At 38.9% G+C, this 22,799-nt stretch overlaps 1 protein-coding gene across 2 annotated transcripts in view; it reads left to right on the forward strand.

Annotated features, from left to right (window-relative positions):
• The window catches only part of PCCA (propionyl-CoA carboxylase subunit alpha), a 454,909-nt gene that overhangs the window by 106,816 nt on the left and 325,294 nt on the right, over positions 1-22,799 (forward strand). For both annotated transcript variants that reach the window (XM_054445844.2, XM_054445846.2), the window contains exon 7: positions 15,205-15,336. In XM_054445844.2, the coding sequence (XP_054301819.1) occupies positions 15,205-15,336 (132 nt within the window). The remainder of the gene's footprint in view (positions 1-15,204; positions 15,337-22,799) is intronic.

Consider the following 22,799-nt stretch of genomic DNA (forward strand, 5'->3'; position numbering starts at 1 on the left):
AAGCTTTATAATGTAGGCTATAGTAAAACACAGCAATTAAGTGCTTAAAACAAGAATATCCCAGCTGTAGGTACAGCATACTTTACCTAAACTATATGACTCTTATTTCTATCCAGCAATGGGATCAAAAACTTGATGTGTTTCAGAAAACATGAAGTTAAGCAAGACATGTGGGAGGATTTTGACTTGTGGTAAATTTTGAAAGAAATTGTAAATATTTTCAAAGAAAATAGAAAAAGCACACAATTCAGAGAATATACAAAGCCAATTAAAAAGTTGTAAAATATTATTATTATTATTATTATTATTTTTGAGATGGAGTCTCCCTCTGTCACCCAGGCTGGAGTGCAGTGGCGCAATTTCAGCTCACTGCAACCTCCGCCTCCCGGGTTCAAGCAATTCTCCTGCCTCAGCCTCTCGAGTAGCTGGAATTACAGGCGTGTGCCACCATGCCCAGCCAATTTTTTTTGTATTTTTATTAGAGACGGGTTTCACCATATTGGCCAGGCTGGTCTTGAACTCCTGAGTTTGTGATCTGCCCGCCTTGGCCTCCCAAAGTGCTGGGATTACAGGCGTGAGCCACTGTGCCCGGCCGTAAAATTAAATTTAATATCTGATCTGATGGACTAAACAAAAGATCTCTTGCCTTTCACCAGTTTACCAGCTTTCTGTTCTTTTTCGCTTAGTTCACTAAGTGTGAGTGGACTGTGAGGCATGAGCAGGAAGCGGTGGCCGTGGCCATTTACAGCAAGAGACCCTCATGCTAAGTGAAGTGTTATCAAATCTTCATTTTTTTGCTTATACTGTAAAATTGCTAATTATATTCATAGTTATTGTAAGTTATATTCCAAAGTTTAACTGGAAAAATATTATTTTGCAACCAAAAAGGTACCAATTAATTTTCCTGTTCATGAAACAATAAAAAGAATTGAATCAGGGAGAAATGAAAACAGCTTATTTTAAATATTCAAATTGTAGGGATATAAAATAAAAGCATTTTATATGAGGTATAGAGAAAAGAAATTACAACTTCAAAACAAATTCCTCCTCATGGAAATGAGGAGGACCTTAGCAATGTATACCAAATTTAAATGTGAAGCTTCTTACCTTCTTCTTACCTCGTCTTCTTAAAAGATACATCTAAAAGAAAAACTAAAATTTGTATCGATATGTTTAATTAAAGCATTATTGCTATTATTATGTAAAGCAAAAATAAACTTCTGAAAAATAGCTGAGTGATACATTTAAGTATTTCACCTAAAGAAATTTAGTGTTATTTAAACTGATTAACAGTATTTGGCAATGTATTTTCATTAGCGTTCTAATATTAAAGCTAGCATTTCTTTAAAGGAGGGAGGCTAAAATTCATCCCAAAGCTTGTTTTTGTTAACTCGAATTTTCTCAGTGTTATTGCTAAACAAGTTATTGAATTTTCTCTGGGTATCTTCTATATTGCCTTTCTTTGATTCTTGTCAGTGCAACCAGTCTAAGGTTTTACATGATAAAGGAAATCTGTGGAGCTAATCCTAGAAACCTCTTTCTATTTTCTTACCTAACACCTCCAGGCACAGAGAAGACAAAATACTTCATTTGCATTCTTAAACATTAGGAACTCAGAATAAGTCTTTCAGCTGGAAATGTTATTGCATCTACATTTCCCGAAAAGGTTAACAGTCCACTCAGGTTTATGTTAACTCATCTCTTTTTAGTATCCTGATCTGCACAAAGAGTGAAGAATGTGAGGCTTACCCACCCAGGCTCTTTCTTCTTTACAATCAACAAGACTCTGGAAGTGGTATCGTGCTGATTACAGGGAAATAAAAAGAAGAAATGAAATATGCACAAAAGAAATGGAGAACACTAACATACTTTAATCTTAGTCTTCTAGGAATAGAAAGAACATTTCCAAAATTAATAACGAATATAGTAATTCAAATTTTTTAAAATAAAAAATTTCTTCCATAAATTTGAAAAGCTTACCAGGAAAGTACAAAGATATTGAGATTTATAGTTTGTTTGTTCAAATGGTTTTTATTAAAGTAATCAATAAAAAACTCTTGTTTGTTCTAAGTACCTTGGTCAGAAACCCGAAACATTTAATAAAAGAAATTGAACAATTTTTTGACTTAATGTTAGCTAAAAAGTAGAAATGGAAATCATTTAATTGCCAGATATTAAAAATAGAAAGTTTTCTATTGCTGTAATGCTCACTCCCCATCAGTGTAGGAGAAACAAGGTTTTATATTTAACTATAATATATTCCTTAAAATATACTTAAGTAGGAAACTTAACTTCTGCCAACAGTTACAGTGGGGAAAGTTACCACTGTTCTCTTTCCCTAACTAAATACCGTACGTAGCTATCATCTGGAAGTAATAGTATTACTTCAGTTAATTGTGCCAGTAGACACTTAATACAGAATATACTTTAGACTAAATGAAATCCAGATCCCAGTAATACTGAAACAGAAAGACACAGGTTCCTTTGGTTAAACTAAGTCACAGCATACAGTGTACCATAAATTAAATACAGTTTGTGAATATGTCATTAGATTTTAATTGAATTTGCAATTAGCATCCCAAACATTTAAAAATCGTGTGGGTTTATAAGTTTTTATTTTTGAATTTTAAAATAACAGAACCTTTACCCCCTTCCACTACCCATCTCCCATAGCAATCACATTCCTTTATGTTCTTATCCTAATGAATCAGCTAAATTGGGTTTTAATTTACAATAAGCTGATAAGAGTTAAAGAAAATGACTCCTATAAATGTAGTAGGTGAGAGGCTGAGGGCATCCTCTTCTAGGTTATTCTGCTCCTTCCTCCCTTTGTTGATGCCCCACAGTCAATGTTGGGGAAAATTAATTAGGATTTATATTCCAGTCTTCTCTAATGTGTTGTCACCATCGCACGGACTCAGGACTTCCAGTGCGTTGTTGACTAGTACCAGTGCACATCCTTACCCAGGGGACTGGAACTTACTCAGGATCACAAAAATGATACTAGGAATGTTTCTCCCCTCTCAGCATTCAAATGGTCTCCTTATCTTTCATTTGTATATATTTATTTTTGAGACAGGATTTTGCTCTGTTGCCCAGGCTGGAGTGCAGTGGTGTGAACACGGCTCACTGCAGCCTTGACTTCCTGGGCTCAAGCAGTCCTCCTGCCTTGGCCTCCTGTGTAGCTGGGACCATGCCTGGTTAATTTTTAAATTTTTTTTTTTGTAGAAACGGGGCCCCACTGTGTTGTCCAGGCTGATCTTGAACTCCTGGGCTTTACCTTTTATTATTTTAGTTTTAATTTAATTTTATTTTTTGAGACACAGTGTCACTTTGTCGCCCAGGGTGGAGCACAGTGGTGTGATCTTGGCTCACTACAACGTCTGTCTCCCAGGTTCAATAGATTCTCCTGCCTCAGCTCCTGAGTTGCTGGGATTACAGGAGCATGCCACCATGCCTAGCTAATTTTTGTAGTTTTAGTAGAGATGGTTTCACCATGTTGGTCAGGCTGGTCTCGAACTCTGGACCTCAAGTGATCCAGGCACGTTGGCCTCCCAAAGTGCTGAGATTACAGGCATGAGCCACTGTGCCCAGCCCTTATCTTTTATTTTTAATGATTATTGTTTAAAGTACACTGAGTTCAGGTTAAAAACCAACTGCCAAAGTAAATTTTAACACCTAAAAGCCGGGAGAAGGGGCCATTCTTCTTTTATGCAGTAACTCTTTGGAGTCCAGTTACTAACATGCCCCAGATTTCATCCTGGTGCTAAACTGACTTGTTTTCCAATAAAAAAAATAAAAGTCTGAGTAATATTGCGTAGGAGTACCAGAAATGGCCTTGTTGGAAATCAAAACTATTTACATTCGTTAAGAAATCTGTTTGCAGGTGTGTCTGCCACATTTACAGCACAGTGTACAGCTCCTGGCACTCAATACACAGTGTTGCACAGCTTGCCACAGGAGTATAAAGTGGAGGTAGTAAAAAGGTAAGGAAGAAAGAGGGAGGAGGATGAGTTGTTCTCTATTCATTTGCTTCTCATTTCATCACTGATTTGGTGGTACCCAGACCTTTACAGAGCCGGTCTCCATAATACTGGTGCAGGTGGCCTAATGCCTAGTTTCTGTTGCTCAGATAATGCAGTCTCATCTCATCTGTGATTTCAGCAGCACTCATGGCAATGGGAACATTCTTTTTCTTTGCAACCCAGGAGTAAGATTGAATCTCTGATTAAAGAGCACAGCTTGAGTGTTTTGGACATGGTAATGCTGCAGAGGTGAGTTCCTGTTCTGGCTGTCCATGTCCAAACAAGTGAAACAAATGTTTTCGTACTTTGCAGTTGCCACATTCATTCATTCATTCATTCATTCATTCATTCATTTATTTTTGAGATGAGTTTCACTCTTGTTGCCCAGGCTGGATATGCAATGGCATGATCTTGGCTCACTGCAACCTCTGCCTCCCGGCTCAAGTGATTCTCCTGCCTCAGCCTTCCGAGTAGCTGGGATAACAGGTGCACACCACCATGCCTGGCTATTTTTTATATTTTTAGTAGAGATGGGGTTTCACCATGTTGACCAGGCTGGTCTCAAACTCCTGACCTCAGGTGATCTGCCCGCCTCGGCCTCCCAAAGTGCTGGGATTACAGGCGTGAGCCACCACACCCAGCCTGCAGTTGCCACATTTAACCTTTAGTGCTAGTAAACATTTCACCATGGTTCACTTTGTACAAAATGAGAATCTTTACTGAAGCATCCCAGCCAGACATTTACAATTTTTTTTTTTTTTTTTTAAAAGCCTAAAGTCCCTGGAAGAGGCTGGCAAACTGGCTTGAGAAACACTTCACTGGGCATAGAGCTGCTGAAGCTGCTTCTAGTCCGTGTGTTGATTTCACTCCTGTAAGTTGGTGGCTACTCTGAAATAGTTTTCAAAATTTTTATTGTAAAATAAAAGGCAGTTACAGGAGAACTATACAAAAGAAACGTATGGCTTAATGAACTATTACAAGGCGAACAATTTTGAAATCATGAAATAGGTCCAGACGCAGATGTTTACCCTGAATCCTGGAAGGCCGTGTGACCCATCTCAGTGCTAACCTCCGGCCTCTCTCTAAACATGCCCATTCCTTTGGCTTTTATGGTAATCATTTTTTTTTTGCATTTAAAAATAATTTTATTGTCCAAATGTGCCACCTTGGACACAATATTTAAGTCTTGTCCATTTATTTTTAAATTTGGTAAGTCTTTAAAATCTTAGTCTGTAGGCTCCTCTTGCTTCCTTTTCTTCATGACTTATCTGTTGAAGAACTTGGGTGTTTGACTTACAGAGTTGACTTAGCTCACTGCACGGCGATGGTGTAGCTCAGTGGTTTCCCCCATTCTTGGTGTTTCCTACAAATTGGCACTTGAATTCAGAGATGGGATCAGACTTGGATTTGATGCCTTTGATGAAGACTATAGGAGGCACATAATGTCTTTTTAGCTCTTTTTAAGATATAAGCAGACTTTGATGCTTACTGCCCATATCTAGTAATTTATTGGATTATAAAATTTTGGTAGTTTAATGCTAACATTTTTTTCATTAGTTAATTGGAATATATTTAGAAAGAAACCCTTCTTCTCATTTACTGTTTTATTACCACTGGTACAATCCATATATGAAAAGCAAGATAAATGCTTAATTCTTTACCTTTATTTACCATTTCTGAAGTAATGATTGGTTCCTTATCATCCCTCGAAGTTAACCAATTCTTTTAAAAAAATCACTATGAAGTCATAGTGTTGAAATTGCTAGTGAAGTCAAGTTGTTCCTCTTTGGTCCGTGGGGCCTAAGTTGACTCACGGGTCTTTTCGACTTGACCTCAAAATCTTCTCTAGCTTCCTTGCTATCTGATCTGACAGGACATTCCAGGCTCATGTTTTACATTTTCTGTTCCAACTCTTTATTTTTATTTATTAATTTATTTTTGAGACAGAATCTCACTGTCACCCAGGCTGGAGTGCAGTGGTGCGATCTCGGCTCACTGCAAGCTCTGCCTCGTGGGTTCACACCATTCTCCCACCTCAGCCTCCTGAGTAGGACTACTGGAGCCTGCCACCATGCCTGGCTAATTTTGTTTTTGTATTTTTGATATAGACGGGGTTTCACCGTGTTAGCTAGAATGGTATCGATTTCCTGACCTCGTGATCCACCCGCCTGCGCCTCCCAAAGTGCTGGGATTACAGGCGTGAGCCACAGTGCCTGGCCTTCTGTTCAACTCTAATCAGCCATCTTTTCAAAATGCCTTGGCTTCTTCTAATGGTATTTGGAGATCACAGTTGGGGTACTAGGCATGGTCATTGCTACTGATTGGTCATTTTAAGCCTTTTTAGTTGCAGGCTAGGAAATAAAATATACATATATATTAACAGGTTTTTAACATATGTGTTTTATGTTATATATGTATATTGCTTATAATACAATATGTTATCTTAACTATATTATATTAATAAAATATATACCATATGGCAATATATTTACTATATAAATGTGTTTAAATATAATGCCAACCCTAACCCAAAATAGGGTATGTGTATAAAACAAATTTATATTATAATAATCATACTGTATTAATAAAATACGCATAACATTTTCTCATATATAATGTATATAACAATATAAAAGTATAATTAAATAAAGTCTACATTTTATGTGAGACAAAACAACTCCTGTGTTTGTAGCAATATTTTCCATTACAATTCAAAATTGCAGAACTTTAATCTCTTCTTTGTTGCCTCTGTGTATCTTCATTCTTCCGGATTCAGAATTCTGACTCTCAAGGATAGGGGAAATGACAGAATTAGAATATCTCACAATTGCTTATTTGTCTTGTCCGGTGCTATACACAGAGCAATCTCAGGATAACAATGTTAATACCACTACCAATATGTTTACTAAAGACATTAAAAATGTATTTGTACATAATCTTCCTTTAATATTAAAAAAAAAAAGTTGTACTATATCTATATTGCCAGAAACTGTGGCTGTTATCTATAAGGTTTTATATATATATCTCCTTAGCTTTCATTTAGTTTTAGCTCTACAAGTAACTCCCGGCTCTTTATGTTGATATCTCTTTTGTCATTTTAGTTTCCTGAAGCTCATTCTCTAGTACAGGAGTGGGCAAACTTTTTCCGTAAGGAGCCAGAGGGTAAATATTTTTGGCTTTGTAGGCCCTATGATCTCTGCTAGTACTCATTCTTATTCTTGTAGTGAGAAATCAATCACAGACAGTGTAAACTATGAGCATGGCTACGTTTCAGTTTCATATAATTTTCACATGTAATGATACAGTATTTAAAAAAAATTTTTGCCTGCCGCCCCACCCCCAATAATTAGTAAAATCTCTTCTTAGATCATGGACTGTACAAAAACAGGCAGTGAGGCTAGGTGCGGTGGCTGTCACCTGTAATCCCTGCATTTTGAGAGGCTGAGGTGGGCGGATCATCTGAAGTCAGGAGTTTGAGACCAGCCTGACCAACATGGCGAAACCCTGTCCCTACTAAAAATACAAAATTAGCTGGGTGTGGTGGTGCATGCCTGTAATCGCAGCTACTTGGGAGGCTGAGGCAGAGAATCGCTTGAACCTGGGAGCTGGAGGTTGCAGTGAGCTGAGATTGCACCATTGCATTCCAGCCTGGGCGACAAGAGCGAAACTGCGTCTCAAAAAAAAAAAAAAAAAACACAGACAACAACAACAACAAAACACCAAAAGCAGGCAGTGAATGGGCCAGATTTGGCCTACACACCAGTTTGCAAACCTCTGCTATATTGAACTTCTCAGAGGTTATGAGTTCTTGCATGTTGTTAAATTTTCTCTGCCTTTTATAGTTGCACTGACTTCTATGGATTTAAAATTCTTAGCTTGACTCAGCCTGGTGGCTCATGCCTGCAGTCCCAACACTTTGGGAGGCTGAGGCAGGAGGATCACTTGAGGCCAGGAGTTTGAGACCATCATAGGCAACATAGCAAGACTCCATCTCTACCCCCCACCAAAAAAAAAAAAAAAACAAAAAAACAAAAAAACCTGGGCACGGCAGTACACACCTGTAGTCCTAGCTACTTAGGAGGTCAAGATGGGAGGATCACTTGAGCCCAGGAGTTTGAGGCTGCAGTGAACTATAATGGCACTCCTGCACTCCAGGCTGGGTAACAGAGCAAGACCCTGTTCCCCAAAAAGAAAATAACATTATTAGCTCATACTTTCTTTCCTTGAGTTTCTTACTCAAAAGAGTTTATTATTCCATTTTCTTTTGGTATAAAACGTTGCTGTCAAACTCTGATGATTATTTAAATTTCTCTTTTGTATAAGTTACCTATTCCTGGTTTTTTTTTTCATTTTCTTTTACTTAAGTAATATTGCTAGAATTTTTCTTGGTATGTTGGTCATCCTGGAATGAATTTCTCCTGTAGTGTGGTCTTTTAATATGTATTTTTAGTTCAAGTAAATTTTCTTGAGTTGTATTTTTAATATTTGCTCTTTTTTTTTGCTTTGGTTCTCTTCAAGGATTCCTATTATTCATATGTTGGATGTTCTTTTTTATCTTCAATATTTGTCATCTTCCTCTGTATTGTTTATTCATTTTTTATATTTAAATTAAATATTTTTATTTTCACTTTGTCTTTCTCATAAGGCATTGTCTGTTTTCCTTATTCACTCTTACATTCTTTGTAGCTGTTTTCATTTCTGAAATGATTTTCTTTTTCATTTCTAATTGTATCCTGAGTTCTGTCATCTCATTTCTGAGCTTTTCTAAATCTGATTTATACTATTTTATGTTATGTGTTATTTAAAAATGTCTTTTAACTTGTTTTGAAATATTAGATGATGGGCCGGGTGCGGTGGCTCACGCTTGTAATCCCAGCACTTTGGGAGGCCAAGGTAGGCGGATCACGAGATCAGGAGTTCGATACCAGCTTGGCCAACATAATGAAACTCCATCTCTACTAAAAATACAAAAAAAATTAGACAGGCATGGTGGTGCGCGTCTGTAGTCCCAGCTACTTGGGAGGCTGAGGCAGGAGAATTGCTTGAACCCGGGAGATGGAGGTTGCAGTGAGCTGAGGTTGCGCCACTGCACTCCAGCCTGGGTGACAGAGTGAGACTCCGTCTCAAAAAAAAAAAAAAAGAAATTAGATGATAGTTTTGATCTGTTGTATTGGTATGTTTTTCTCCTGTGCTTTCCTGCCTTACATGTATGTTATTCTGGTCCCTTTTTTTTTGCCTTATAAAAACATTGTATTGGGGCCAGGCATGGTGGCTCACACCCGTAATGCCAGAATTTTGGCAGGCCGAGGTGGGTGGATCACTTGAGGTCAGGATTTCGAGACCAGCTTGGCCAACATGGTGAAACCCTGTCTCTACTAAAAATATAAAACCATATTAGCCAGGCATGGTGGGGGGCGCCTGTAGTCCCAACTACTTGGAGGCTGAGGCAGGAGAATTGCTTGAACCCCAGAGGCGGAGGTTGCAATGAGCCAGGATTGCGCTGCTGCACTCCGGAGTGAGACTTCGTATCAAGACAAAAAACAAAAAGAATTATGTTGGATTTTACCTTGATACTTTTATTTTGCTTAGTTTAATGTGTAAAATTAGTTTTTCTCTACATTTCTTTTTAAAGAGCCATGTATTTTAAAATCAGTGACTCATGTCCAAGAAGTTCAAACACTTGAATAGAGATAGCCGGAAGTGGTTTATTCTGAGGTCTTGAAAAGAATGAATTAACCCTGTAATCTCCCCAGTATTCTTTTTGATGTTCCTGTTGACGTCACTGTATTCAGTGAGTGCTCCTTTCTATCTGCTACATTAGTTTTTGAAAGCTTTCTTTCTGACTCAGTTTATCTCATGTGCTAACTTCCTGAACCAATCCTGGAACTGGCCCTTTCTACCAGAGACACTTTTTTCTTTTAGCATGGAATAGTATTAAAAACCACAATCTGGATCTTTTGGACAGTTCAGCTGTTTTTCCGTGGCTTTTTTTTTTTTTTTGAGACAGGGTCTTACTCTGTCATCCAGGCTAGAGTGGAGTGATGCAGTCTCGGCTCACTGCAGCCTCTACCTCCTAGGCTCAAGCAATCCTCCTACCTCAGCTTCCCGAGTAGCTGGGACCACATGGGACCACAGGTATATACCACCATGCCTGGCTAATTTTTATATTTTTTGTAGAGAAAAGTTTTTGCCATGTTGCTCAGCCTGGTTTCAAACTCCTGAGCTCGTGCAGCTCACCTGCCTCGCCCTCCCAAAGTGCTGAGATTACAGGTGTGACCCACTGCGCCCAGCCCCATGGCTGTCTTTTTCTTCTGACCCTGGTTTTGTAGTTATCCAAGTAGCAACTCTTGGTGAGCCTAAAATCTATACACTTTAAAATCTGAATTCATGATATAGCAATTTACTAACTTGTGGTATTTCTAAGAATGAAATAGGTATCATACATTTTAATTTTTACAATGATTCTTTCTGTCCTTCATTCCTGACATAAAGCCTGTGGTAAATTAAATCTCATTTCCTTAACATACTGCTCAAACCCAACCCTTTCCCCCATTCTTCTATTAAAATTTGTCCAGAACCATAAAATCACAGAATTTAGGAAATGAGTAGAATTTTGGAGCAGCGATTTCAGCTTTTCATAATTTCTTTCTCTTCTTTTGTCTTGCTGTGTTGCCCATGCTGAAGTGTAGTGGCTCGTCATAGATGCCATCATAGCGCACAACAGCTTTGAACAGTATCTGGGCTCAAGAGATACTCCTGGCTCAGCCTTCCAAGTACCTGGGACTACAGGCACACTTGGCTCATAATTTTTTTTTTAAATGAATCACTTTAATGATGAAAAATGCCCACTTTTTGTGATCATAAGACATTTATTTGCATTCAGATATTATATGTATCATGCAAGGTAAATTTAAAAGGACCTTAAAAAGCATATTTTTGGAAACAAATATGGTTGCTATTGCATAACAAAAAACTTACAGTGATTAAGGGAAACTGATAATTAGATGGATAACAAAAAATACCAGGTTAACAGAAGAGTATCGAAGGTTACTGGTGGATAAAATCTGGCCTTTTATTGTAAACCACACTGCTGCCTAGTCAAGAACTGAAAACGTTTGAAACATGCTCCATCACATTGCAGTTACCACACTCTCTTATCCTGACCTCATCCTTTTTGGTTACAGATTTATGGGAACCAAGAGCCTCTAATGTTGCTTTCTCATTTTGCTTTAATTACTTTTAAAGGCCAACCTAGGGAGCACTTCCAAAACACATTGATAAAAAGGAAGTTAAGTCATTGAAACATTTGTAGGTATCCAGCATACTACTGGCTATTTTTCTTTTGTATTGGGTGGGACAAAAAATAGTCACTAAATACTTGATGTGAGCTTTTTTTTTTTGACAATTTTACATTTTTGGTTGAGTAATTTTCCTCAAATTAGAATGCACAAGAAAAATCTGGTTAATCAGTGTTTCAGGTCATTGGGCTCCTGTTAATCAGAAGTTTTACTGTATAATCATAATGTATTTTGGATGCTCTCATTTATGTTATTTCTTCAGTTCTTTGTGTGGGTACTCTGATTGCTTGATTACATCTGCCTGGCATAGTCGTTTTTAAAGCAGCATTTATAATAAAATTTTCCATCTTTGCAAGTAAAATGAGAATACGGAAAGACAATTGATGGTTGAAGCCTGATTGTTTCCTCTTGTCTTTACTTAGTGTTTAGTGGGTTTCAGGTTTTGGGTAAAGAGAAATGAATATGATTATTGTCCTGGTCCGAAATGATTCATGTATCCACCTGGAGACGTAGAGTTGATAGAAGTGTAGGCTTACCACTATTATCTCCTCATACAGAGCAGCGCTACTTCCTACGTACGTGCTTTACATTTTTGGGGATTTGCATAAGATTTTTTTTTTTCCACGAAAATAAGGTTCTACTAAAACCAAATACAAAAACATTTGATAGAGAGATACTTTATAAGCACCTCTTATGGCTGAAGGGGTTTCTTATCTAGCATCCTGCCACTTGTAACACCAGCAAATTCTAGGCATTTGGGTTCCTATAATATTATTTTAGAGTCCTGTGGACCTAGCTGTCTTATTATTCTAGTGTCCTCTTTTTTTTCTGGAGACAGAGTCTCACTCTGTTGCCCAGGCTGGAGTGCAGTGGTGCAATCTTGGCTCACTGCAAACTCCACCTCCCAGGTTCAAGCAATTCTTCTGCCTCAACCTCCAGAGTAGTTGGGATTACAGGCGCGCACCACCATGCCCAGCTGATTTTTGTATTTTTAGTAGAGACAGGGTTTCACCATGTTGGCCAGGCTGGTCTCAAACTCCTGACCTCAGGTGATCCGCCCGCCTTGGCCTCCCAAAGTGCTGGGATTACAGATGTGAGCCACTGTGCCCGGCCATTCTAATGTCTTCTTTTTATCAAGACTTCTGGAAAGTGGACAAAAACTAACAGTTGTGGCACTCAACTTGGTGTTTTGTATTATTATTGATGGGGTTTAGGACATGCTACTCCCAAATTTGGCACCTTGGCATATAAGCTGAAGGATTTGGAGAAAACAGCAGAAGCACGAAGGTCTCTGACCTTCCCCTTCCTCTCTTCCCTGAAGCAGGTCCTAAGACCTAGGAGGGACTTTCTGACCTTCCCTGAACCAGGTCCTAAGACCTTCATGTGAGAGATGCCCTTCCTGTATCTGGAAGAGAGGAGCATCCTCATCCCCATAGAGAAAAGGACGCAGAGTAATCTGAGTAGTTTTCCCCAGTTTATGACACTTACCTCTTGCTCTCCATGCTATCATCTCTCCATAACTCACCAGTCCTCATCAACCCTGTATAAAAACACTGAAGTTTAACTGTTTCTTTGGATTTTCATTTCCTTATGCAGGTGCCAGTGTCATGTACAACTTACATTAAGTAAATGTGTATGCTTGTTTTTTTGGTTAATCTGTCTTTCGTAATAGGTGCCCTAGACATAAACTTAGAAGGGTAGAAGGAAAATAATAGTTTTCCTCCTGTACATTATTTTATTTAATTCTTTAATCAAACTTAAAAGTCAGATATTATCCACATTGTCACTCAAAGAAATGGGTGCTTTAGACTCAGGGTCTAAAATTTCCCTTTTCTTTTGTTTTGCTTTTGGATAGGAGAGAAGCATATCTCTTGAATTTAAAGACATTGGCTTTTCTACTTATTTTCTCTGAATAATTTCATTCACAACTTTTATTTTTATATTTTTTTTTTGTGATGCAGTCTTGCTCTGTCGCCAGGCTGGAGTGTAGTGGCTCCATCTCGGCTCACTGCAACCTCTGACTCCCGGGTTCAAGCAATTCTCCTGCCTCAGCCTCCCGAGTAGCTGGGATTACAGGCGCGTGCCACCACGCCCAGCTAATTTTTTGTAGTTTAAGTAGAGACAGGCCTTCACCATGTTGGTCAGGATGGTCTCGATCTCCCGACCTCAAGATCTGCCCTCCTCGGCCTCCCAAAGTGCTGGGAGTACAGGTGTGAGCCACTGCACCTGGACTGCCGTTCACAACTTTTCATTCTGTTGTGTATTTGATGCGTTTAAAAATCTGTATTTTGGCCAGGCGCGGTGGCTCATGCCTGTAATCCCAGCACTTTGGGAGGTGGAGGCCGGTGGATCATGAGGTCAAGAGGTCGAGATCATCCTGGCCAATATGGTGAAACCCCATCTCTACTAAAAATACAAAAATTAGCTGGGCGTGGTGGCGCACTCCTGTAGTCCCAGCTACTCGGGAGGCTGAGGCAGGAGAATCGCTTGAACCCAGGAGACGGAGGTTGCAGTGAGCCAAGATTGTGCCATTGCACTCTAGCCTGGTGACAGAGTGAGACTCTGTCTCAAAAAAGAAAAAATCTGTATTTCAGCCTGGACTTGTCTAATAACCTCTATACCTCTATATCTGCCTCCTGAACATGAATACTTGACTATTGCAGAGGCCTGTCAGCTCAGCGTGTGCAAAGTTGGAGTCATCATCTCGCCTCTTAAATATTTATCTCCTTTTATATTCCTTGTGTTTATTCCTTGTTCTACTTCTACTTCCTGCTCAGGGTGGGTTTAATCCTCCTGGTCATGATGGCCAGGAGAGCAGTCCAAGCAACAGGCTACTCAGCTGCCCTGGTCACCAGGAGAATGAACCTTTTTTCCCAAGTCAAGATTCTTTGCAGGCAGCAATGCTAACATGGAATGAACAGGTGATGTAAAAGTGATATACAAATATGCAGTTTATTGTTTATACCAACTCTCACAAGGTCGTAGGACAATCAGCAGTTAGGTGGCTTCCTCGAGGAAGGCCTGCATATAGGTCTAGTTTTTCCCATTTTATATTTACCTTCAGTTCTTTATGTAATGACTTCATCCTTTATCTCAGCAAATACCCCCATTACTTTTCTAGACTATGCCCTGTGGTGGAGCTAATGGCATCATATTTTGTTCTGTCTCTAGATCTATTTAAGTCATTAGCTTTTTTTTTTTTATTAGAGTGGCATAAACAGAGAGGTAGATCCATTGTCAGGGTATTCAGTGTGGTTTGCGCAGTGGTTTTGATTGCAACGGAACCCTACCCAGTTAAATTCCCACTGGATTTTTGACTCATCTTTTGTAGTCACAGGATGCAAACATGTACTTTCTTTTGTCTGTTTCTCTGAGGTGTCAGTGATCTGTTCACGTTTCCTGGAAATTGTTGATATCCTGTTGTCTTCATCCATGTTATCTCCTGTGTTTAGCTCAGAGCCTGGCACAGAATCGGTGTTCAGGAAATATGGATATTTGTGTTATACTAGGCACTATGCTGCAGGCTATTGGGAACACAGAGATTTATAAGGTGTTTACGAGTGACCTTACTGGCTAGATTAGGTGGCGTAGGACGTTATATACAAGTACAGTGTCATAGAGTGGCTTTTCCGAGGCACACTGTTTACCTAGCAGGAGTTCTTCAGTGCTTTCGGTAGTTCTCATTTGACTTTGTTGCGTGCATCTATCCACACATGTACTATATGCAGTATAGTATTTTAATGTGTTGGCTCAAAAACTGTTGTTTCTGCAATAAAAATAATTAGAAAACACACATATGGGCTTTTCTTTTATAAAATTGTGACTCCACATCATGCTCCATAATGTTCTTGTTATAAATTTTGACTTGTTTTTCTCCACAGGCAGCAGAAGATGTCATTTTCATTGGACCTGACACACATGCTATTCAAGCCATGGGCGACAAGATTGAAAGCAAATTATTAGCTAAGAAAGCGGAGGTTAATACAATCCCTGGCTTTGATGGAGTAGTCAAGGTAAGAAGCTACTTTAACTTTTATTGTATGTGTCTTCAAGTTAAACATTTTGTCAAAAGTATAAGATAAAATGTAACTATTGCTTTTTTGGGATATATATATATGTATATATGTACACATATATATGTACATATATAGACATATATGTGTATATATATATACACACACATATATACACGCACATACATACATGTATATATGTTTAAAAAATCAGTGTTTTTACATTTATTTATTTATTTATTTGAGATGGAGTCTTGCTCTTGTCGCCCAGGCTGGAGTGCAATGATGCAATCTCGGTTCACTGCAACCTCTGCCTCCTGGGTTCAAGCGATTCTCCTGCCTCAGCCTCCCGAGTAGCTGGGATTGCAGGCGCCTGCCACCATGCCCAGCTAATTTTTGTATTTTTAGCAGAGACAGGGTTTCACCATGTTGGTCAGGCTGGTCTCGAACTCCTGACCCCAGGTGATCTGCCTGCCTCGTCCTCCCAAGGTGCTGGGGTTACAGGCGTTAGCCACCGCATCCGGCCAGAAATCAGTGTTTTTGACTGGATTATTTTATTATTTTTAGAGATGGGGGTCTCACTCTGTTGCCCAGGCTGGAGTGCAGTGGTGCAATCATAGCTCACTGTAACCTTGAGCTCCTAGGCTCAAATGATCCTCTCGCCACGACTCAAGAATCCCTCCTTCTTTAGCCTCCCAAGTAGCTAGGACTACAGACACACACCACCACACCTGACTAATTATTTTTATTTTGTAGAGATGAGGGTCTCACCGTGTTGCCCAGGCTGGTCTCAAACTCCTGGGCTGAAGTGATTCTCCTGCCTTGGCCTTCCCAAGTGTTGGGATTACAGGTGTGAACCATTGCGCCTGGCCAACTTGGATTATATTAAATAGCATAAGTTAAAAAGAGTGAGAAATTGTTTGAGCATTGTATTTAATGAATCAGCAGTGACTCAGACTTTCATAGAAAAAATTTGGTTATTAAAAAATGTACTGTCAGATCTCTGGACTGCATTTAATAGTGGTATGTGTTTCATGTGTTAAACGTTATGAGTTTCTCTGTATATCTTTATCTTGAGCTTCTCTCCATGTGCGTAATATGTAAGTTAGGATCATGTTTCTCGTGAAAGTGGTATAGCTATAGGTAACTGTATATTGCAAACATTTAGCAAGGGCCTTCTGCAGCTGAAGGCTTCTGAGGGAGAAATGCAGAAATTGAAGTATGCAATTTCTCCTTTTCCCATGAAAAATTATTCTATTTTTTTCTAGTTAGAAGAGAGTCCTCAAGTAGAGTTTTAACCCTGTGATTTGAGTTAGCCTGCAGGAACTCTTCATTTCAGCATTTCTTATTGTTACTTTTGGCATTCTGTGTTGGGCTGTTCTTCATTATGCAAGATCATTTCATGCATTAGAGGACGATTAGAAAACTTGCCCCCTGGTTAATAAATATCCTCAGCTTCTTGCCCATATTTACCTGCATTTACTTTTATCTATGTGTATCCATGTTGTTTCTTCCCCCTTGTTACAAGGAAGAGGTGTTCCACATCCTCTGGAAAGCCAGTTCCTCCTCCTGTGCTCCAAATGTATTCTTTATAGCCTTCACAGGCTATGGTTTTACTGATTATCTTTTCTCTCTTCTGTATCTTAAAATTCTCCTCATCTTTTAGCTCCTTTCTGTTATCATTGCTGTTAAAAATGCTCAGTGAACAAATGTATTGGTCACTCAGTTATGTGAGAAGGATGTGGTGATGAGATACACATGATCTGCATATCATAGTACTCACAGTTTAGTGGGAAAGAAACAAACATTTCTTCCATTCATAAAGCACCTTCACCCCTATCACTCTGCAGCTAGTTGCCACCTTCTTTCTCTCATCCCCTTTCAGTGCCAAAGCTCTTAGAATTGTCCTTCCTCACTTTCATTTCTGTATCTTTCACTTAATCTTTTCTTGCCGTCTAGCTTCTTTCCTCATTCCTACTGAATTTCTCTTGCAAAGCTACCAGCAACCTCTTCCCTTTGTTAAATCCAATATATAATTTTGAATTCTGATCTTATTTCAATCTCTGAGCAGCATTTGAGTCTCTTGGTCAGTCCATACTTCTCTCATGAGATACTCACTTTTGGCACATTACTCAGTTCTAGTTTTTGTGTTTTTTGGCTTGTTTGAATGCCCTTCTTAGATTCCTTCCCCATTGTTCTTCCTATCTTTGTTCCTTAAATGGGGGTTTTATTCTGGGTCTTGAGTAGGACATTTCCTCTTTTTATTGTGCTAACTTGCCCTGGGCAATCTTACTTTTTTTTCATGGCATCAATTGCCACCTTTTCTTTTTTCTTTTACTATTATTATTCTTTCTTGAGACAAGGTCTTGTTCTGTCACCCAGGCTAGAGTGCAGTGGCACAATCATGGCTCACTGCAACCTCAACCTCCTGGGCTCAAGTGCTCCTCCCACGTCAGCTTCTTGAATAGGTGAGACTATAGGTGTGTGCCACCGCACCTGCCTACTTTTTTATATTTTGTAGAGACGGGGGGTCTCACTATTTTGCCCAGACTGGTCTCAAACTCCTGGGCTCAAGCAGTCCTTCCTCTTGGCCTCCCAAAGTGCTGGGATTACAGGCATGAGCCACCGCACTTGGCCTATTGCCACTTTTCTGACCAATCTCAAATGTATCTATCTGTTCTGAACTTCAGGATTACATATCCAGTTGCTTCTTATATAGCTCTTACTACTTGATGCCTCTGAGGCACCTTGAAACTAACAAGTTAAAAGCTGAACTCATCTTTCTCCTGAAACTAGAGATTGGTACTATAGCCCATGCACACCTATTTTTATAAATAAAGGTTTATTGGAGGGCAACCATGTTCATTCCTTTACATATTGTCTATGGTTGCTTTTCCACTACAGTGGTAGAGCTGAGTAGTAGACTCAACTACATGGGACACATAGTAGACTGTGTGACCCACAAAGCCTAAAATATTTACTTCCTGATCCATTAAGAAGAAGTTTTCCTATCCCTGCTCAAAAATTCTTGTCCCTCATTCTTTTCTGCCTAGGAAGGTGATGGCTAGAAACATAGAGTAATTCTTAACAAATGCGACTGTGGAGAATTCACTCAGATAGCTTTCTAATCCATTTACTTCTTTCTTTGCCCGTGCTAACCAACCCCAAATTCCAGCTACTATCATCTAGTCTGGATTACTTCATCTGCCTTCTAATTAGTCTCCTTGTAGTCATTCTTGCTTCCATCCAATTAATTTTTTAAAAATTCTTCACCTCAAGTATTTATAATGTCTTTGTGTTACAGTCTAATTATACTTTTAGTTATTTAAAAATGTACAATAAATTATTGTTGACTGTAATCACTTTGTTGTGCTGTCAAATACTGGATCTTACCCATTGTATCTAACTGGACCCATTTTTGTACCCATTACCCATCCCCACATCCCCCACCCCCACTCCTCCCCACTACCCTTCCCAGCCTCTGGCAATCATCATTCTACTCTCTATCACTGTGAGTTCAACTATTTTAATTTTTCGCTCCCACAGATGAGTGAGAGCATGTCAAGTTTGTCTTTCTATGTCTGACTTAGTTCATTTAACATAATGTCCTCCAGTTCCATCTATGTTGTTGCAAGTGACAGGACCTCATTCTTTTTGGTGGCTGAATAGTACTCCATTGTATATATGTACCACATTTTAAAAATCCATTCGTCTGTTGATGGACATTGAGGTTGCTTCCAAATGTTGGCTATTGTGAATAGTGTTGCAGTAAACATGGTAGTGTAGATATCTCTTTGATAGACTGCTTTCCTTTCTTTTGGGTATATACCTAGCAGTGGGATTGCTGGATCATATGGCAGCTCTATTTTTAGTGTTTTGAGGAACCTCTATACTGTTCTCCACAGTGGCTTTACTAATTTGCATTCCCCCCAACACTAAACAAGACTTCCCTTTTCTCTGTATCCTCGCCAGCATTTGTTATTGCCTGTCTTTTGGATAAAAGCCAATTTAACTGGGGTGAGATGATCTCTCATTGTATTGCATTTCTCTGATGATCAGTGATGTTGAGCACCTTTTCATATGCCTGTTTAACATTTGTATGTCTTCTTTTGAGAAATGTCTATTCAGATCTTTTGCCCATTTAAAAAATTGGATTATTAGATTTTTTTTTTCTTGTTGAGTTGTTTGAGCTCCTTATATATTCTGGTTATTAATCTCTTGTCAGATGGATAGTTTGCAAATATTTTGCTCCCATTCTGTGAGTTTCTCTTGACTGTTGATTGTTTTCCTTGACTGTGCAGAAGCTTTTTAACTTGATGTGACCCCATTTGTTTATTTTTGCTTTGCTTGCCTGGGCTTATGGGGAATTACTCAAGAAATCTTTGCCCAGACCAACATCTTAGAGAGTTTTTGCAATGTTTTCTTTTGGTAGTTTCATAATTTGAGGTTTTAGGTTTAAATTTTCAATCCATTTTGATTTGATTTTTGTATATGGCGAGAGATAAGCACCTAGTTTTGTTCTTCTGCATCTGGTTATCCAGTTCTCTGAGCACCATTTATTGAAGAGACTGTCCTTTCCCTAAGGTATATTCTTGGCACCTTTGTCAAGTGAATTCACTATAGATGTATGGATTTATTTCTGGGTTCTCTATTCTGTTCTATTGGTCTATGCCAGTACTATGCTGTTTTGATTACTATAGCTCTGTAGTGTAATTTTAAGTTAAGTAATGTGATTCCTCCAGTTTTGTTCTTTTTCCTCAGGAGAGCTTTGCCTATTCTGGGTCTTTTGTGGTTCTATATAAATTTTAGGATTTTTTTTTTCTATTTCTGTGAAGATTGTCATTGGTATTTTGATAAGGATTATATTGAATCGGTAGATTGCTTTAGGTAGTATGGACATGTTAACAATATTGATTCTTCCAACCCATGAACATAGAATCTCTTTCCATCTTTTGTGTCCTTTTCAATTTCTTGCATCAACATTTTATAGTTTTTTTTTTTTTTTTTTTTTTTTTGAGATGGAGTCTCGCTCTGTTGCCAGGCTGGAGTGCAGTGGTGCAATCTCGGCTCACTGCAACCTCTGCCTCCCGGGTTCAAGCAATTCTCCTGCCTCCAGCTCCTGGGTAGCTGGGACTATAGGCATGCACCACCAAGCCCAGCTAATTTTTTGCTTTGTTTTTAGTAGAGACGGGATTTTACCATGTTGGCCATGATGGTCTTGATCTCCTGACCTTGTGATCCACCCACCTCTGCCTCCCAAAGTGCTGGGATTACAGGCATGAGCCACTGAACCCGGCCTGTAGTTTTCATTGTAGAGACCTTTCACTTCTTTGGTTAAGTTTATTCCTAGGTATTTTATTTTATTTTATTCATAGCTATTGTAAATGGGATTATTTTCCTGATATCGTCTTCAGTTTGTTTACTGTTGGCGTATAGGAATTCTCATCCATTAATTCATGATACTTCAGTTTGAGTGACCAAAAATCCAGATTTGATCATATGCCTATCTATAATAACTTTTGAATGACTACTCATATAAATGTTTTAAATGGTTGGATTTTGCGTAGCTCTCCAAACTGATACTGTGCCAGTCTATCCTTTGCGTTGTATGTATCCGCCATACTTCACATCGTTCAGATTCTTGAAACTTATGTACTTAGTCATATCTGCTTCTGTCTTCATTCCTGATTGTCTCTTAGTCATTGTTTAGGTCTTGGTTTAAATGTAAATTACTCACATAGGCATTCCTTAACTGTCTTCATTAGATTAGGCTCTCTGCTGTATTTTTCCTTAGGACCCTACACTTAACTCATCACGTTTTAAATCATTTATTCATTCATCTATTCAGTAGATATTTACCAAGTGCACGCAATTTGTCTGACACTGTTTGAAGTGCTATTGATATGGCAGTGAACAGAAGAGACTGAACATATTTTTATGCCCTCAAGGAGCTTACACTATAGAAGGAAATAGATGATAAATAATAAAACATGTAATATGTTCTGTGTTGAAACATAAGAGAAAAAGACTGCTGGAAGGTGGGGCTATATTCACAATTTTATATACAGACATCTCTTGATATCTACAAGGGATTGATTCCAAGACCTACCCCCTCAGATACCAAAATTTGTTGATGCTTAAGTGCCTTATATGAAATGGGGTAGTGTTTGCATATATCCTACGCTCATCCTTCTGTATACTTTTTTTTTTAAATTTTTATATATTTATTTTTTTGAGGTGGAGTCTCACTTTATCGCCCAGGCTGGAGTGCAGTGTCATGATCTCGGCTCACTGTAACCTCTGTCCGCCCCGGGTTCAAGCAATTCTCCCACCTCAGCCTCTCAAGTAGCTGGGATTACAGGCATGCACCACCATGCCCAGCTGTTTTTTGTATTTTTAGTAGAGATGAAGTTTCACCATGTTGGCCAGGCTGGTCTTGAACTCCTGACCTCAAGTGATTCACCTGCCTTGGCCTCCCAAGTGCTGGGATTACCGGTGTGAGCCACTGTGCGCAGCCCTGCCGTATACTTTAAATCATCTCTAGATTACTTATAATACCCTAAAACAATGTAAATGCTATGTAAATAGTTGTCCCACTGTGTTTTAAAATTTGCAGTATTTTTATTTTCCTCCCTTCCCCTTCCCCTTCCCCTCCCCTTCCCCTTTCCCTTCCCCTTCCCTTGTTTTGGTTTAATCCATGGATACAGAACCCAAGGATATAGAGGGCCAAGTGCATGTTTAGCAGACCGTCTAAGGAAGTGGCAGGACAAGTCATGTTGCTATCCTGGAGAAGAGCAAAGCATATTAGGCAGAAAGAATAACAAGTGCAAGATTGTTGGTTGAGGTTGAAGTGTACCTGATACTGAATAAACACCGAGGAAGCATGTGATTGGAATCATCAAGAGACAATTTAGAGATAAGGTAAAAAAAGATAATGATGCAGTAGGGAGCTTAGGTTTTTAGGGCCTTACAGGCCATTTCAGTATTAGGTAAATGCCTCCTTCCTACACGGAGTATAAGCGTCTGATGGCAGGGATGCTGCTCTCTTTATTACTATATCACATGCACATGGTACCTAGTATATTGTCAGTGCTTAGTCAGTGCTCACTAGGTATTTGTTGAATGAATAATATTCTAGGAGATAAATTTTATACATATACCTATTTTATATACATTGTCTGCCATTTAGTACATATTGTTTAGTCACATTTATTAGAGACACCAAAAGAAACCAAAAACCAAGAGAAAAAATTAAAAGACAGTAGAAACAGATCCACATGTGCTTTAGATATTGGAATTGGCTGAGATAACTACGATTTATATGCTAAAGAAATCCAAGGAAAATATGGAGAAAATAGATAAGTATATAAAGAATTTCATCCGGGTATGGTGGCTCATGCCTCCCAATCCCAGCACTTTGGGAGGCCAAGGTGGGCGGATCACCTGAGGTCAGGAGTTCAAGA

Source organism: Pongo pygmaeus, chromosome 14 (genome assembly GCF_028885625.2).
Source record: "Pongo pygmaeus isolate AG05252 chromosome 14, NHGRI_mPonPyg2-v2.0_pri, whole genome shotgun sequence".
Lineage (NCBI taxonomy): Eukaryota > Metazoa > Chordata > Mammalia > Primates > Hominidae > Pongo > Pongo pygmaeus.